The sequence below is a fragment of the Stegostoma tigrinum genome, chromosome 11 (assembly GCF_030684315.1).
Source record: "Stegostoma tigrinum isolate sSteTig4 chromosome 11, sSteTig4.hap1, whole genome shotgun sequence".
NCBI classification, from domain to species: domain Eukaryota; kingdom Metazoa; phylum Chordata; class Chondrichthyes; order Orectolobiformes; family Stegostomatidae; genus Stegostoma; species Stegostoma tigrinum.
The window spans coordinates 2,599,097-2,617,821 of record NC_081364.1 but is presented as its reverse complement, the minus strand read 5'-3'; the positions used below and the strand labels follow the sequence as shown (position 1 = coordinate 2,617,821).

Sequence of the window (18,725 nt, the reverse complement as noted above, 5' to 3'; positions counted from 1 at the left end):
GAAAATATACACAGGGACTGCTGTTCTCCGTAATATACACGGGGGCTGCTGTTCTCTATAATATACACAGGGACTACTATTCTCTATAATACACACAGGGACTGCTATTCTCCATAATATACACAGGGGCTGCTGTTCTCGATAATATACACAGGGATTGCTATTCTCTAAATTACACACAGGAACTGCTATTCTCTATAATACACACAGGGACTGCTGTTCTCGATAATATACACAGGGACTGCTATTCTCTATAATACACACAGGAACTGCTGTTCTCTAGAATACACACAGGGACTACTATTCTCTATAATACACACAGGGACTGCTATTCTCTTAATACACACAGGGACTGCTGTTCTCTATAATATACACAGGGACTGCTATTCTCTATAATATACACAGGGACTGCTATTCTCCAGAATATACGCAGGGACTGCTGTTCTCTATCATATACACGGGGGCTGCTGATCTCAATAATATACACAGGGGCTGCTATTCTCTATAATATACACAGGGGCTGCTGTTCTCTATAACATACACAGGGATTGCTATTCTCTAAATTACACACAGGAACTGCTATTCTCTATAATACACACAGGGACTGCTGTTCTCTATAATACACACATGGACTGCTAATCTCTAGTATACACACAGGGACTGCTATTCTCCATAATATACACAGGGGCTGCTGTTCTCTATAATATACACAGGGGCTGCTGTTCTCTATAATATACACAGGGACTGCTGTTCTCTGTAATATACACAGGGACTGCTATTCTCTGTAATACACACAGGGACTGCTATTCTCTCTAATATACACAGGGACTGCTGTTCTCTAAACTATACGCAGGGAGTGCTTTTCTGTGTAATATACACGGGGACTGCTCTTCTCTCTAATATACACGGGGGCTGCTGTTCTCTAAAATATACGCAGGGACTGCTGTTCTCCATATTATACACAGGCACTGCTAATCTCCATAATGTACGCAGGGACTGCTGTTCTCTATAATATACACAGGGACTGCTATTCTCTATAATATACACAGGGACTGCTGTTCTCTATCATATACACGGGGTCTGCTGTTCTCTCTAATATACACAGGAGCTGCTATTCTCTATAATATACACATGGACTGCTGTTCTCTATATTATACACAGGGGCTGCTGTTGTCTATAACATACACAGGGATTGCTATTCTCTAAATTACACACAGGAACTGCTATTCTCTATAATACACACAGGGACTGCTGTTCTCTATAATGTACATGTGGACTGCTGTTCTGTATGATATACATGGGGGCTGCTGTTCTCAAAAATATACACAGGGACTGCTATTCTCTATAATATACGCAGGGACTGCTGGTCTCTATAATATACACAGGGACTGCTGTTCTCTATAATATACACAGGGACTACTATTCTCTATAATACACACATGGACTGCTATTCTCTATAATATACACAGGGACTACTATTCTCTATAATGCACACGGGGACTGCTATTCTCCATAAGATACACAGGGGCTGCTGTTCTCTATCATATACACAGGGACTGCTGTTCACTGTAATATACACAGGGACTGCTGTTCTCTATAATACACACAGGGACTGCTATTCTCTCTAATATACGCAGGGACAGCTGTTCTCTAAAATATACGCAGGGAGTGCTGTTCTCTGTAATATACACGGGGACTGCTGTTCTCTATAACATACACAAGGACTGCTATTCTCTATAATATACACAGGGACTCCTGTTCTCTATATTATACACAGGGACTGCTACTCTCTTTAAAGTACATGGGGACTGCTGTTCTCTATGATATACACGGGGGCTGCTGTTCTCGAAAATATACACAGGGACTGCTGTTCTCTGTAATGTACACAGGAACTGCTGTTCTCTATAATGTGCACAAGGACTTCTCTTCTCAAAAATATACACAGGGACTGCTGTTCTCAGTAATACACACAGGGACTGCAGTTCTCTGTATTATACACAGGGACTGCTATTCTCTATAATATACGCAGGGACTGCTGTTCTCTATAATACACACAGGGACTGCTGTTCTCTATAATATACACAGGGGCTGCTGTTCTCTATAATATACACAGGGATTGCTATTCTCTAAATTACACACAGGAACTGCTATTCTCTATAATACACACAGGGACTGCTGTTCTCTATAATATACACAGGGACTGCTATTCTCTATAATACACACAGGGAATGCTGTTCTCTATAATATACACGGGGGCTGCTGTTCTCTAAAATATACGCAGGGACTGCTGTTCTCCATATTATACACAGGGACTGCTATTCTCTTAATACACACAGGGACTGCTGTTCTCTATAATATACACAGGGACTGCTATTCTCTATAATATACACAGGGACTGCTATTCTCCAGAATATACGCAGGGACTGCTATTCTCTATAATATACACAGGGACTGCTATTCTCCAGAATATACGCAGGGACTGCTGTTCTCTATCATATACACGGGGGCTGCTGTTCTCAGTAATACACACAGGGACTGCAGTTCTCTGTATTATACACAGGGACTGCTATTCTCTATAACATAAGCAGGGATTGCTGTTCTCTATAATATACACAGGGACTGCTGTTCTCTATAATATACACAGGGACTACTATTCTCTATAATACACACAGGGACTGCTATTCTCCATAATATACACAGGGGCTGCTGTTCTCTATAATATACACAGGGACTGCTGTTCTCTAAAATATACGCAGGGACTGCTGTTCTCTGTAATATACACGAGGACTGCTGGTCTCTATAATATGCACAAGGACTGTTGTTCTCTATAATACACACAGGGACTGCTGTTCTCAGTAATACACACAGGGACTGCTGTTCTCTGTATTATACACAGGGACTGCTATTCTCTATAATATACACAGGGACTGCTGGTCTCTATAATACACACAGGTTCTACTTGTTCTCTATAATATGCACAGGGGCTGCTGTTCTCAAATAATAAGCACAGGGACTGCTGTTCTCTATAATTTACACAGGGACTGCTGTTCTCTATAATATACACAGGGACTACTATTCTCTATAATACACACAGGGACTGCTATTCTCCATAATATACACAGGGGCTGCTGTTCTCGACAATATACACAGGGATTGCTATTCTCTAAATTACACACAGGAACTGCTATTCTCTGTAATACACAGGGACTGCTCTTCTCTATAATACACACAGGGACTGCTATTCTCTTAATACACACAGCGACTGCTGTTCTCTATAATATACACAGGGACTGCTATTCTCTATAATATACACAGGGACTGCTATTCTCCAGAATATACGCAGGGACTGCTGTTCTCTATCATATACACGGGGGCTGCTGTTCTCTATAATTTACACAGGGGCTGCTATTATCTATAATATACACATGGACTGCTGTTCTATATATTTTTCACAGGGACTGCTGTTCTCTCTAACATGCACAGGGGCTGCTGTTCTCTCTAACATACACAGGGATTGCTCTTCTCTCAATTACACACAGGAACTGCTATTCTCTATAATACACACAGGGACTGCTGTTCTCTATAATACACACATGGACTGCTATTCTCTATAATATACACAGGGACTACTATTCTCTATAATACACCCAGGGACTGCTATTCTCCCTAATATACACAGGGGCTGCTGTTCTCTATAATATACACAGGGACTGCTGTTCTCTAAAATATACGCAGGGACTGCTGTTCTCTGTAATATACACGAGGACTGCTCGTCTCTATAATATGCACAAGGACTGTTGTTCTCTATAATACACACAGGGACTGCTGTTCTCAGTAATACACACAGGGACTGCTGTTCTCTGTATTATACACAGTGACTGCTATTCTCTATAATATACATAGGGACTGCTGGTCTCTATAATACACACAGGTTCTACTTGTTCTCTATAATATGCACAGGGGCTGCTGTTCTCAAATAATAAGCACAGGGACTGCTGTTCTCTATAATTTACACAGGGACTGCTGTTCTCTATAATATACACAGGGACTACTATTCTCTATAATACCCACAGGGACTGCTATTCTCCATAATATACACAGGGGCTGCTGTTCTCGACAATATACACAGGGATTGCTATTCTCTAAATTACACACAGGAACTGCTATTCTCTATAATACACAGGGACTGCTCTTCTCTATAATACACACAGGGACTGCTATTCTCTTAATACACACAGGGACTGCTGTTCTCTATAATATACACAGGGACTGCTATTCTCTATAATATACACAGGGACTGCTATTCTCCAGAATATACGCAGGGACTGCTGTTCTCTATCATATACACGGGGGCTGCTGTTCTCTATAATTTACACAGGGGCTGCTATTATCTATAATATACACATGGACTGCTGTTCTATATATTTTTCACAGGGACTGCTGTTCTCTCTAACATACACAGGGGCTGCTGTTCTCTATAACATACACAGGGATTGCTCTTCTCTCAATTACACACAGGAACTGCTATTCTCTATAATACACACAGGGACTGCTGTTCTCTATAATACACACATGGACTGCTATTCTCTATAATATACACAGGGACTACTATTCTCTATAATACACCCAGGGACTGCTATTCTCCCTAATATACACAGGGGCTGCTGTTCTCTATAACATACACAGGGATTGCTCTTCTCTCAATTACACACAGGAACTGCTATTCTCTATAATACACACAGGGACTGCTGTTCTCTATAATACACACATGGACTGCTATTCTCTATAATATACACAGGGACTACTATTCTCTATAATACACCCAGGGACTGCTATTCTCCCTAATATACACAGGGTCTGCTGTTCTCTATAATATACACAGGGACTACTATTCTCTAAATTACACACAGGGACTGCCCTTCTCGATAATATACACAGGGACTGCTGTTCTTCATAATATACACAGGGACTGTTGTTCTCTATAATACACACAGGGACTGCTGTTCTCAGTAATACACACAGGGACTGCTGTTCTCTGTATTATACACAGGGACTGCTATTCTCTATAATATACACAGGGACTGCTGGTCTCTATAATACACACAGGTTCTACTTGTTCTCTATAATATGCACAGGGGCTGCTGTTCTCAAATAATAAGCACAGGGACTGCTGTTCTCTATAATTTACACAGGGACTGCTGTTCTCTATAATATACACAGGGACTACTATTCTCTATAATACACACAGGGGCTGCTATTCTCCATAATATACACAGGGGCTGCTGTTCTCGACAATATACACAGGGATTGCTATTCTCTAAATTACACACAGGAACTGCTATTCTCTATAATACACAGGGACTGCTCTTCTCTATAATACACACAGGGACTGCTATTCTCTTAATACACACAGGGACTGCTGTTCTCTATAATATACACAGGGACTGCTATTCTCTATAATATACACAGGGACTGCTATTCTCCAGAATATACGCAGGGACTGCTGTTCTCTATCATATACACGGGGGCTGCTGTTCTCTATAATTTACACAGGGGCTGCTATTATCTATAATATACACATGGACTGCTGTTCTATATATTTTTCACAGGGACTGCTGTTCTCTCTAACATATACAGGGGCTGCTGTTCTCTCTAACATACACAGGGATTGCTCTTCTCTCAATTACACACAGGAACTGCTATTCTCTATAATACACACAGGGACTGCTGTTCTCTATAATACACACATGGACTGCTATTCTCTATAATATACACAGGGACTACTATTCTCTATAATACACCCAGGGACTGCTATTCTCCCTAATATACACAGGGGCTGCTGTTCTCTATAATATACACAGGGAGTGCTGTTCTCTGTAATATACACGGCTGTTGCTGTTCTCTAAAATACACACAGGGGCTACTGTTCTCTATAATATACACAGGGACTACTATTCTCTATAATACACACAGGGACTGCTATTCTTCATAATATGCACAGGGGCTGCTGTTCTCTATAATATACACAGGGATTGCTATTCTCTAAATTACACACAGGAACTGCTATTCTCTATAATACACACAGGGACTGCTGTTCTCTATAATATACACAGGAACTGCTATTCTCTATAATACACACAGGGACTGCTGTTCTCTATAATATACACGGGGGCTGCTGTTCTCTAAAATATACGCAGGGACTGCTGTTCTCCATATTATACACAGGGACTGCTATTCTCTTAATACACACAGGGACTGCTGTTCTCTATAATATACACAGGGACTGCTATTCTCTATAATATACACAGGGACTGCTATTCTCCAGAATATACGCAGGGACTGCTGTTCTCTATCATATACACGGGGGCTGCTGTTCTCAGTAATACACACAGGGACTGCAGTTCTCTGTATTATACACAGGGACTGCTATTCTCTATAACATAAGCAGGGATTGCTGTTCTCTATAATATACACAGGGACTGCTGTTCTCTATAATATACACAGGGACTACTATTCTCTATAATACACACAGGGACTGCTATTCTCCATAATATACACAGGGGCTGCTGTTCTCTATAATATACACAGGGACTGCTGTTCTCTAAAATATACGCAGGGACTGCTGTTCTCTGTAATATACACGAGGACTGCTGGTCTCTATAATATGCACAAGGACTGTTGTTCTCTATAATACACACAGGGACTGCTGTTCTCAGTAATACACACAGGGACTGCTGTTCTCTGTATTATACACAGGGACTGCTATTCTCTATAATATACACAGGGACTGCTGGTCTCTATAATACACACAGGTTCTACTTGTTCTCTATAATATGCACAGGGGCTGCTGTTCTCAAATAATAAGCACAGGGACTGCTGTTCTCTATAATTTACACAGGGACTGCTGTTCTCTATAATATACACAGGGACTACTATTCTCTATAATACACACAGGGACTGCTATTCTCCATAATATACACAGGGGCTGCTGTTCTTGACAATATACACAGGGATTGCTATTCTCTAAATTACACACAGGAACTGCTATTCTCTATAATACACAGGGACTGCTCTTCTCTATAATACACACAGGGACTGCTATTCTCTTAATACACACAGGGACTGCTGTTCTCTATAATATACACAGGGACTGCTATTCTCTATAATATACACAGGGACTGCTATTCTCCAGAATATACGCAGGGACTGCTGTTCTCTATCATATACACGGGGGCTGCTGTTCTCTATAATTTACACAGGGGCTGCTATTATCTATAATATACACATGGACTGCTGTTCTATATATTTTTCACAGGGACTGCTGTTCTCTCTAACATACACAGGGGCTGCTGTTCTCTATAACATACACAGGGATTGCTCTTCTCTCAATTACACACAGGAACTGCTATTCTCTATAATACACACAGGGACTGCTGTTCTCTATAATACACACATGGACTGCTATTCTCTATAATATACACAGGGACTACTATTCTCTATAATACACCCAGGGACTGCTATTCTCCCTAATATACACAGGGGCTGCTGTTCTCTATAACATACACAGGGATTGCTCTTCTCTCAATTACACACAGGAACTTCTATTCTGTATAATACACACAGGGACTGCTGTTCTCTCTAATACACACATGGACTGCTATTCTCTATAATATACACAGGGACTACTATTCTCTATAATACACCCAGGGACTGCTATTCTCCCTAATATACACAGGGTCTGCTGTTCTCTATAATATACACAGGGAGTGCTGTTCTCTGTAATATACACGGCTGCTGCTGTTCTCTAAAATACACACAGGGGCTACTGTTCTCTATAATATACACAGGGACTACTATTCTCTAAATTACACACAGGGACTGCCATTCTCGATAATATACACAGGGACTGCTGTTCTTCATAATATACACAGGGGCTGCTGTTCTCTATAATATACCCAGGGAATGCTAATCCCTATACTATACACAGGGACTGCTGTTCTCTATAATATACACGGAGACAGCCATTCTCTATAATATACACAGGGACTGTTATTCTCCAGAATATGCACAGGGACTGCTGTTCTCTATAATATACACAGGGACTGCCATTCTCTATAATATACACAGAGGCTGCTATTCTCTATAATATACACACGGACTGCTGTTCACTATATTATAGACAGGGACTGCTGTTCTCTATAATATGCATGGGGACTGCTGTTCTCTATGATATACACGGGGGCTGTTGTTCTCGAAAATATACACAGGGACTGCTGTTCTCTGTAATATACACATGGACTGCTGTTCTCTATAATACACACAGGGACTACTATTCTCTCTAATATACGCAGGGACAGCTGTTCTCTAAAATATACGCAGGGAGTGCTGTTCTCTGTAATTTACACGGGGACTGCTGTTCTCTGTAATATACACGGGGACTGCTGTTCTCTAAAATATACGCAGGGACTGCTGTTCTCCATATTATACACAGGGACTGCTGTTCTGCATAATATACTCGGGGATAGCTGTTCTCTATAATATACACAGGAACTGCTAGTCTCTATAATGCACACAGGGATTGCTATTCGCTATAATATACAGAGGGACTACTATTCTCTATAATACACACAGGGACTGCTATTCTCCATAATATACACACAGGAACTGCTATTCTCTATAATACACACAGGGACTGCTGTTCTCTATAATACACACAGGGACTACTATTCTCTATAATACACACAGGGACTGCTATTCTCCATAATATACACAGGGGCTGCTGTTCTCTATAATATACACAGGGACTGCTGTTCTCTATAATATACACAGGGACTGCTATTCTCTATAATACACACAGGGACTGCTGTTCTGTATAATATACACAGGGGCTGCTGTTCTCTGTGATATACACAGGGGCTGCTATTCTCTATAATATCCACATGGACTGCTGTTCTCTATGTTATGCACGGGACTGCTGTTCTCTATAATATACACGGGGACTGCTGTTCTCTATGATACACACAGGGGCTGCTGTTCTCTATAATATACACAGGGACTGCTGTTCTCTATAATATACACCGGGACTGCTCTTCTCTATAATACACACAGGGACTGCTGTTCTCTACAATACACACAGGGACTGCTATTCTGTATAATATACACAGGGGCTGCTGTTCTCTATAAAATACACAGGGATTGCTATTCTCTATAATATACACGGGGCTGCTGTTCTCTATAATACACTCAGGAACTGCTGTTCTCAGTAATACACACAGGGACTGATGATCTCTGTATTATACACAGGGCATGCTATTCTCTATAATACACAGGGACTGCTGGTCTCTATAATACACACAGGGGCTGCTGTTCTCTATAATATGCACAGGCGCTGCTGTTCTCAAATAATAAGCACAGGGACTGCTCTCTCTATAATTTACACAGGGACTGCTGTTCTCTATAACATACACGGGGACTGCTATTCTCTATAACATACAGAGGGACTGCTATTCTCTATAATATACGCGGGGGCTGCTGTTCTCAATAATATACACAGGGATTGCTATTTTCTATAATATACACAGGGACTGCTGTTCTCTATAAAACACACACAGGGACTGCTGTTCTCTGTATTATACACAGGGACTGCTATTCTCCATAATATACACAGGGGCTGCTGTTCTCTATAATTTACACAGGGACTGCTAATCTCCATAATGTACGCAGGGACTGCTGTTCTGTATAATACACACAGGGACTGCTGTTCTCTGTATTATACACAGGGACTGCTATTCTCCATCATATACACAGGGGCTGCTGTTCTCTATAATATACACAGGGACTGCTGTTCTCTATAATATACACAGGGTCTGCTAATCGCCATAATGTACGCAGGGACTGCTGTTCTCTATAATATGCACAGGCGCTGCTGTTCTCAAATAATAAGCACAGGGACTGCTCTCTCTATAATTTACACAGAGACCGCTGTTCTCTATAACATACAGAGGGACTGCTATTCTCTATAATAGACGCGGGGGCTGCTGTTCTTAATAATATACACAGGGATTGCTATTTTCTATAATATGCACAGGGACTGCTGTTCTCTGTATTATACACAGGGACTGCTTTTCTCTATAATATACACAGGGACTGCTAATCTCCATAATGTACGCAGGGACTGCTGTTCTGTATAATACACACAGGGACTGCTGTTCTCTGTATTATACACAGGGACTGCTGTTCTCTATAATATACACAGGGACTGCTGTTCTCTGTATTATACACAGGGACTGCTATTCTCCATCATATACACAGGGACTGCTGTTCTGTATAATATACACAGGGACTGCTAATCGCCATAATGTACGCAGGGACTGCTGTTCTCTATAATATACACGGGGGCTGCTGTTCTCTATAATATGCACAGGCGCTGCTGTTCTCAAATAATAAGCACAGGGACTGCTCTCTCTATAATTTACACAGGGACTGCTGTTCTCTATAATATACGCACGGACTGCTGTTCTCTATGTTATGCACGGGACTGCTGTTATCTATGATATACATGGGGACTGCTGTTCTCTATGATATACACGGGGGGCTGCTGTTCTCGAAAATATACACAGGGACTGCTATTCTCTATAATACACACAGGGACTGCTGTTCTCTATAACACACACAGGGACTGCTATTCTCCATAATATACACAGGGGCTGCTGTTCTGTATAATATACACAGGGACTGCTATTCTCTATAATACACACAGGGACTGCTGTTCTCGATAATACACACAGGGACTACTATTCACTATAATACACACGGGGACTGCTATTCTCTATAATATACACAGGGACTGCTATTCTCTATAATATACACAGGGACTGCTATTCTCTATAATACACACGGGGGCTGCTGTTCTCTATAATATACACAGGGATTGCTTTTCCCTATAATATACAGAGGGACTACTATTCTCTATAATACACACAGGGACTGCCCATCTCGATAATATGCACAGGGAATGCTATTCTCCAGAATATACACAGGGGCTGCAGTTCTCTATCATATACACAGGGAATGCTATTCCCTATAATATACACAGGGACTGCTATTCTCTATAATATACCCAGGGACTGCTATTCTCCAGAATATACGCAGGGACTGCCGTTCTCTCTAATATACACGGGGGCTGCTGTTCTCTATAATATACACAGGGGCTGCTATTCTCTATAATACACACACGGGCTGCTGTTCTCTATATTATACACAGGGACTGCTGCTCTCTATAACATACGCAGGGGCTGCTGTTCTCTATAATATACACAGGGGCTGCTATTCTCTATAATACACACACGGGCTGCTGTTCTCTATATTATACACAGGGACTGCTGCTCTCTATAACATACGCAGGGGCTGCTGTTCTCTATAATATACACAGGGACTAGTATTCTCTATAATACACACAGGGACTGATATTCTCCAGAGTATACACAGGGACTGCTGTTCTCTTTCATATACACAGGGACTGCTATTCTCTATAATATACACAGGGACTGCTATTGTCCAGAATATACGCAGGGACTGCTGTTCTCTATCATATACACGGGGGCTGCTGTTCTCTGTAATATACACAGGGACTGCTGTTCTCTCTAACATACACACGGGCTGCTGTTCTCTATAACATACACAGGGATTGCTATTCTCTAAATTACACACAGGAACTGCTATTCTCTACAACACACACATGGACTGCTATTCTCTATGATATACACAGGGACTACTATTCTCTATAATACACACAGGGACTGCTATTCTCCATAATATACACAGGGGCTGCTGTTCTCTATAATATACACAGGAACTGCTGTTCTCTATAATACACACAGGGACTCTTATTCTGTATAATATACACAGGGACTGCTGCTCTCTATAACATACGCAGGGGCTGCTGTTCTCTATAATATACACACGGACTGCTGTTCTCTATAATATACACAGGGGCTGCTATTCTCTATAATACACACACGGGCTGCTGTTCTCTATATTATACACAGGGACTGCTGCTCTCTATAACATACGCAGGGGCTGCTGTTCTCTATAATATACACAGGGGCTGCTATTCTCTATAATACACACACGGGCTGCTGTTCTCTATATTATACACAGGGACTGCTGCTCTCTATAACATACGCAGGGGCTGCTGTTCTCTATAATATACACAGGGACTAGTATTCTCTATAATACACACAGGGACTGATATTCTCCAGAGTATACACAGGGACTGCTGTTCTCTTTCATATACACAGGGACTGCTATTCTCTATAATATACACAGGGACTGCTATTGTCCAGAATATACGCAGGGACTGCTGTTCTCTATCATATACACGGGGGCTGCTGTTCTCTGTAATATACACAGGGACTGCTGTTCTCTCTAACATACACAGGGGCTGCTGTTCTCTATAACATACACAGGGATTGCTATTCTCTAAATTACACACAGGAACTGCTATTCTCTACAACACACACATGGACTGCTATTCTCTATGATATCCACAGGGACTACTATTCTCTATAATACACACAGGGACTGCTATTCTCCATAATATACACAGGGGCTGCTGTTCTCTATAATATACACAGGAACTGCTGTTCTCTATAATATACACAGGGACTGCTATTCTCTATAATACACACATGGACTGCTGTTCTCTATAATACACACAGGGACTGCTATTCTCTATAATACACACAGGGACTCTTATTCTGTATAATATACACAGGGGCTGCTGTTCTCTATAAAATACACAGTGATTGCTATTCTCTATAATATACACGGGCTGCTGTTCTCTATAATACACACAGGAACTACTGTTCTCAGTAATACACACAGGGACTGCTGTTCTCTGTATTATACACAGGGACTGCTATTCTCTATAATATACACAGGGACTGCTGGTCTCTATAATACACACAGGGGCTGCTGTTCTCTACAATATGCACAGGGGCTGCTGTTCTCAAATAATAAGCACAGGGACTCCTCTCTCTATAATTTACACAGGGACTGCTGTTCTCTATAATATACACGGGGACTGCTATTCTCTATAACATACAGAGGGACTGCTATTCTCTATAATACACACAGGGACTGCTGTTCTCTGTATTATACACAGGGACTGCTATTCTCCATAATATACACAGGGGCTGCTGTTCTCTATAATATACACAGGGACTGCTGTTCTCTGTAATATACACGGGGGCTGCTAATCTCCATAATGTATGCAGGGACTGCTGTTCTCTATAATATACACGGGGGCTGCTGTTCTCTATAATATACACAGGGGCTGCTATTCTGTATAATATACACGGACTGCTGTTCTCTATGTTATGCACGGGACTGCTGTTCTCTATGATATACACGGGGACTGCTGTTCTCTATGCTATACACGGGGGCTGCTGTTCTCGAAAATATACACAGGGACTGCTGTTCTCTGTAATATACACAGGGACATCCTGTTCTTTATATTATACACAGGGACTGCTGTTCTCTATAATGTACATGGGGACTGCTGTTCTCTATGATATACACGGGAGCTGCTGTTCTCGAAAATATACACAGGGACTGCTGTTCTCTGTAATATACACATAACTGCTGTTCTCTATAATGTGCACAAGGACTGCTCTTCTCTATAATATACACAGGGACTGCTGTTCTCTATAATATACACAGGGACTGCTGTTCTCAGTAATACACACAGGGACTGCTGTTCTCTGTATTATACTCAGGGACTGCTATTCTCTATAGTATAAGCAGGGATTGCTGTTCTCTATAATATACACAGGGACTGCTGGTCTCTATAATACACACAGGGGCTACTGTTCTCTATAATATGCACAGGGGCTGCTGTTCTCAAATAATAAGCACAGGGACTGCTGTTCTCTATAATATACACAGGGACTGCTACTCTCTATAACATACAGAGGGACTGCTATTCTCTATAATATACGCTGGGGCTGCTGTTCTCAATAATATACACAGGGACTGATGTTCTCAATGATATGCACAGGGACTGCTGTTTTCTGCAATATACACAGGGACAGCTGTTCTCTATAACATACACAGGGACTGCTCTTCTCTATAATGTACACAGGGGCTGCTATTCTCTACAGTGTATTTGGGGACTGCCATTCTGGCTGATATAGTCATGGAGTGCTATTCTCTATAATGTACACAAGGGCTGGTATTCTCTATAATATGCACAGGGACTGTTGTACCCTCTAATGTGTGTATTAAAGATAAAAGCACTATAGTCTTTAGAGAGAGATGACTAGGGGCGGTTTACACTTCAGGTGAGGGGAGAGTCCTTCGCAATAACCTCAGCTGGTGCAGGAATTTAAGCTGTGTGCTATCTCCATCACTAACCCACCCTCATAACGTATTCAATGTCATGTAGAAAAGCATGATGGCATAATGAAACTTCATAGAAGCTGCTTGTCCTGCTGTGTTCATCCAGCTCTACACCTCGTTACCTTGGCCTCAGATGGAGTTTCTTTTGTTTAGTTCTGGGTACTACACTTTCAGAAGAGTATGAAGGCTTTAGACAGGCTATAGAAATGATTGATGAGAAAGGTTCTGTCGATGAAGAATTCGTCAGCGATTTCAGAGGCTGAATAGACTCCATTGAAATTTCCTGCCTGTATTTTTCAGGTTGTCGGCTCTCAAGCTCGGATTCTGTATTCAGACCAGAAAGGACGTGTGAAGATAGCGGTTGCAATAAACCAGGCTATTGCTGCAGGCAAGATCAAGGTAGCAGCATTTATGAAACAGCTGTAATAAAATCAAACTTCCCAAGGCACCTCATCAGCGCTCTCTGATGAAGGGTCTAGGCTTGAAACGTCAGCTTTTGTGCTCCTGAGATGCTGCTCGGCCTGCTGTGTTCATCCAGCTCCACACTTTGTTATCTTGGATTCTCCAGCATCTGCCGTTCCCATTATCTCTGATCCCAAGGCACATCCCCAGAGACATTACAAAGTACAGTTTGACACCAGCACACAAAAGGACATGGATATTGGTGCTGGTGTCTGTGCCGAAGCTTGGCCAAGAATGGGAGGCTTTACCATAAAATCATCGAAACATAAGAAATTGGAATATGAGTAGACCATTCAGCCCCTCGAGCCTGCTTCTTCTTTCAGTCAGATTATGCTGATCTGACACAAAAACAGAAGTTGCTGGAAAAGCTCAGCAGGTCTGGCAGCATCTGTGAAGAAAAATCAAAGTCAATGTTTCGGGCGAGTAACCCTTCCACAGAACTTGAGTTTAAATTGCACCATGGCCATTAGTGAAATTTGAATTCAATAAAATTCTGGAATTAAGAGTCTAATGATGACCACGAAATCATTCCCGATCGTTGGAAAAGCTCATCTGGCTTACTAATTTTTTTTAGTGAAGGAAACTGCTGTCTTTATCTGGTCCGAAATACATGTGACTCCATGCCCACAGCAATGTGGGTGACTTCTAACTGAACGCTAGGATGGCCATCAATGGGATAAATGCTGGACCAGCCAACAACGCCCTCATCCTGTGAATGAATAAAACAAAAGTCATGCCGTTTGGGCTGATGTTCACCACCACAATGACCAGTGACAGGCCAATGTCAAAAACCACAACCCAGGACCCCTGCTAGCTCTGTGTGTGCCAGATCCCTGCCTCTTGAGGAATGGCCTCTTCAGGCATCAGTAAGGAGGCCCTGTATAAAGACCACCCCACTGCTGCCAAGCTGACATGGATCGTTTGCAGTGTGCCCATTACCTTTCCTAGATGAAAGGGCCAGCAGCAATGAAGCTGAACCAAGTCCAATGGACATCATTGGGAACAAGGTGGAGAGGTGGGCAAATGGCTCCTGGTTTTGAGGTGGGACATGTTCAGGAGGGTGTGCAGGGTACAATATCTAAGAGAGCACAGAATGGTCTTGTTTGGGGGTGAGGGGTGTGGAACAATGGTATGGGCAGTGGTTTCAACAACAGATACGCTGAGATAGGTATGGTGTAAGAGGATGTTATGGGACATGGGAGTAGGCAGTCCTAGTGATCGGAATGCTCACTCAGTGTCACACTCTGACACCAAGGCCACTGCAGCCTAGTGCCGCCACATCCAATTGGTCAGGATGGGACTGGAGAGGTCAACTAGAGGGAGGACGCGAAGTCAATGGCTTCAGCCAGCCCAAAATTAAATTGGAGGAAATTTTGGCCCTCACGTCATTAGATGAGAATAATTAATAAACAATTGTTGATGCAGTGAAGCTGCCGGTTATCAATGCCCTTCTTAAAATATTTCCTCGAGGGCCAGCGAGTAGATGAGAAAGAGGAGGAAGCTAAAGGTTGATCCTTGTCAAATGCCTGTGTTAACAGTACTTAGCATTTTAAAACCAATGTCAGATCTGACAGCACGTAATATCATTGTGTCTGTATCCAATTAGTAACACTCCCTCATATTCCTGCAAAGTGCTCCTTCTCAGTGTATCTCTCACTTCCCTTTTTGAATTATTGCTGAATCTGCTTCCACTGCCTCTTCAGGAAGCACATTCCAAATCAAACTGACTCACTGGGTTAAAAAAAAACCTTATCTGTGATGTGTTTTTTTTACCAAAAATGTTTAATCTGACCTTCTGGCTATTGACCCGCCTGTTCCTGGAAACAGTTTCTTCTGATTTAAAATGTTTTAAAGTATATGTAATACTCCAAAACTGTTTTTAAAATCCTGTGGAAACTCTTCTGAATTTTGAACATCTCCATTAAATCCTCCTTTGCTGCTCGAAGGAGAAAAACACCAGCTCCTCATGCCTCTGTATTCCAGTGATTTCCAGCCCATTCACTCCTTTCTAATTTGAATGAGGGTCCTCCCTCAGGTTTCAAATAGAGGAACGGGAATGTATTGCTGGAATGGTCCAGGGCCATGGTGAGGCCACACCTGGAGTATTCTGTGCGGTTTTGGTCTCCGTATCTGAGGAAGGATGTTCTGGTGATGGAGGGTGTGCAACCAGGATCCCTGGGATGGCAGGACTTATGTATGAAGAGAGACTGGATAGGTTAGAACAGAAAATCCTTCATTACAGGAAGGATGTGGAAGCTTTAGAGAGGGTGCAGAGGAGATTTATCAGGATGCTGCCTGGACTAGAGGGCAGGTCTTATGGGGAAAGGTTGAGGGAGCAAAGAAGGATGAGAGGTGACTTGATAGAGGTGTACAAGATGATGAGAGGCATAGATAGAATGGATAGCCAGAGACTTTTTCCCAGAGTAGAAATGACTATTACGAGGGGACATAATTCCAAGGTGAATGGAGGAAGGTATAGGGGAGATGTCAGAGGTAGGTTCTTCACACAGAAAGTGGTGGGTGTGGAATTCACTGCCGGCAGTGGTAGTGGAGTCAGATACTTTAGAGACTTTTAAGCGACTCTTAGATAGACACATGGAGGATAGTAAAATGTAGGGTATGCAGGGTAGATTGATCTTAGTAGGATAATAGGTCGGCACAAAATCGCGGGCCGAAGGGCCTGTGCTGTGCTGTTCTATGTTCTATAACAGCAGGTGAGGCAGCATCCATGGAGAGAAAGCAAGCTAACATTTCAAATCCAGACGTCTCTTCATCAGAGCTGATGTGTAGGGTCTGATGAAGTGTCATCTGGACTCAAAACGTTACCTTGCTTTCTCTCTCTCCACATATGCTGCCTGACCTGCTGTGATCTCCAGCAGTTTTTGTTTGCAGTACTACTTCCAGCATCTGCAGTAATTTTCTCCTGGATTGGTTTAGGATTATAATCACCAGAATTTAAACGAATCTCATAGAAACCTCTGAAATTCTGACAGAACTAGACGGGGGAAAGCAGGAAGGGTGTTCCTGATGAATGGGGAGTCCAGAGCCAGGAATCACAGTCTAAGGATATGTTGTAGGACGTATAGGACTCAGAGCTGAAGAAAATCCCTCCCTAAGGGACATTGTGGGTCAACCCTCAGCACAGGGACTGCAGCGGCTCAAGAAGGCAGCTCACCGCCACCTTCTCAAGGGGCAACTAGGGATGGGGAAATAAATGCTGGACCAGCAACTAACCCACATCCAACAAATGAATAAATTTTTAAAAACATTTCTTTATCCAAGGAATGCTGAGCCTGGGAAATTCTTTGCCATGGAAAGCAGTTGAAGCCAATACATCAAATGTGTGCAGGAAGGGTTTACATATAATTGTTAGGGATAAAGAGATCAGAGGGTATGTTATGGGGAGAAAGCAGGAACGGGGGACTGAGTTGGATGATCAGATGTGATCATATTGAATGGTAGAATAGGCTCAAAGGGCCAAATGGCCTAGTCCTGCTTTTTTTATGTTTCCCATGTTTTTGATGTTTGCCAGCCTATTCATATCCAGAGAAAGGTGTCCCAGCCTGTTCTGTTCTCCTAGATAGTTATAACCTCTCAGAATCACATTTTACACAAAGTAATCCCATTCTCATCTCCGTTCACCTCGACAGGCTCCTGTGGTGATTAGCCGAGACCACCACGATGTCAGTGGAACGGACAGCCCCTTCAGGGAAACCTCGAATATTTATGATGGGTCGGCATTTTGTGCAGGTTGGTACCATTCACTGAATGGATTCTATAAAGAAGCATCAGTGTACGAAGGGGCCATTCAGCCCATTGAGCTGCCCCACTTGACATCCATCTACCTGCTGTAATTTTGTAAC

General features: G+C 42.2%; 1 protein-coding gene across 2 annotated transcripts in view; it reads left to right on the top strand.

Moving 5' to 3' along the window:
• The window catches only part of uroc1 (urocanate hydratase 1), a 111,332-nt gene that overhangs the window by 82,457 nt on the left and 10,150 nt on the right, over window positions 1-18,725 (top strand). For both annotated transcript variants that reach the window (XM_059649698.1, XM_059649699.1), the window contains exons 16-17: window positions 14,701-14,799; window positions 18,513-18,612. In XM_059649698.1, coding sequence (XP_059505681.1) covers window positions 14,701-14,799; window positions 18,513-18,612 — 199 coding nt within the window. The remainder of the gene's footprint in view (window positions 1-14,700; window positions 14,800-18,512; window positions 18,613-18,725) is intronic.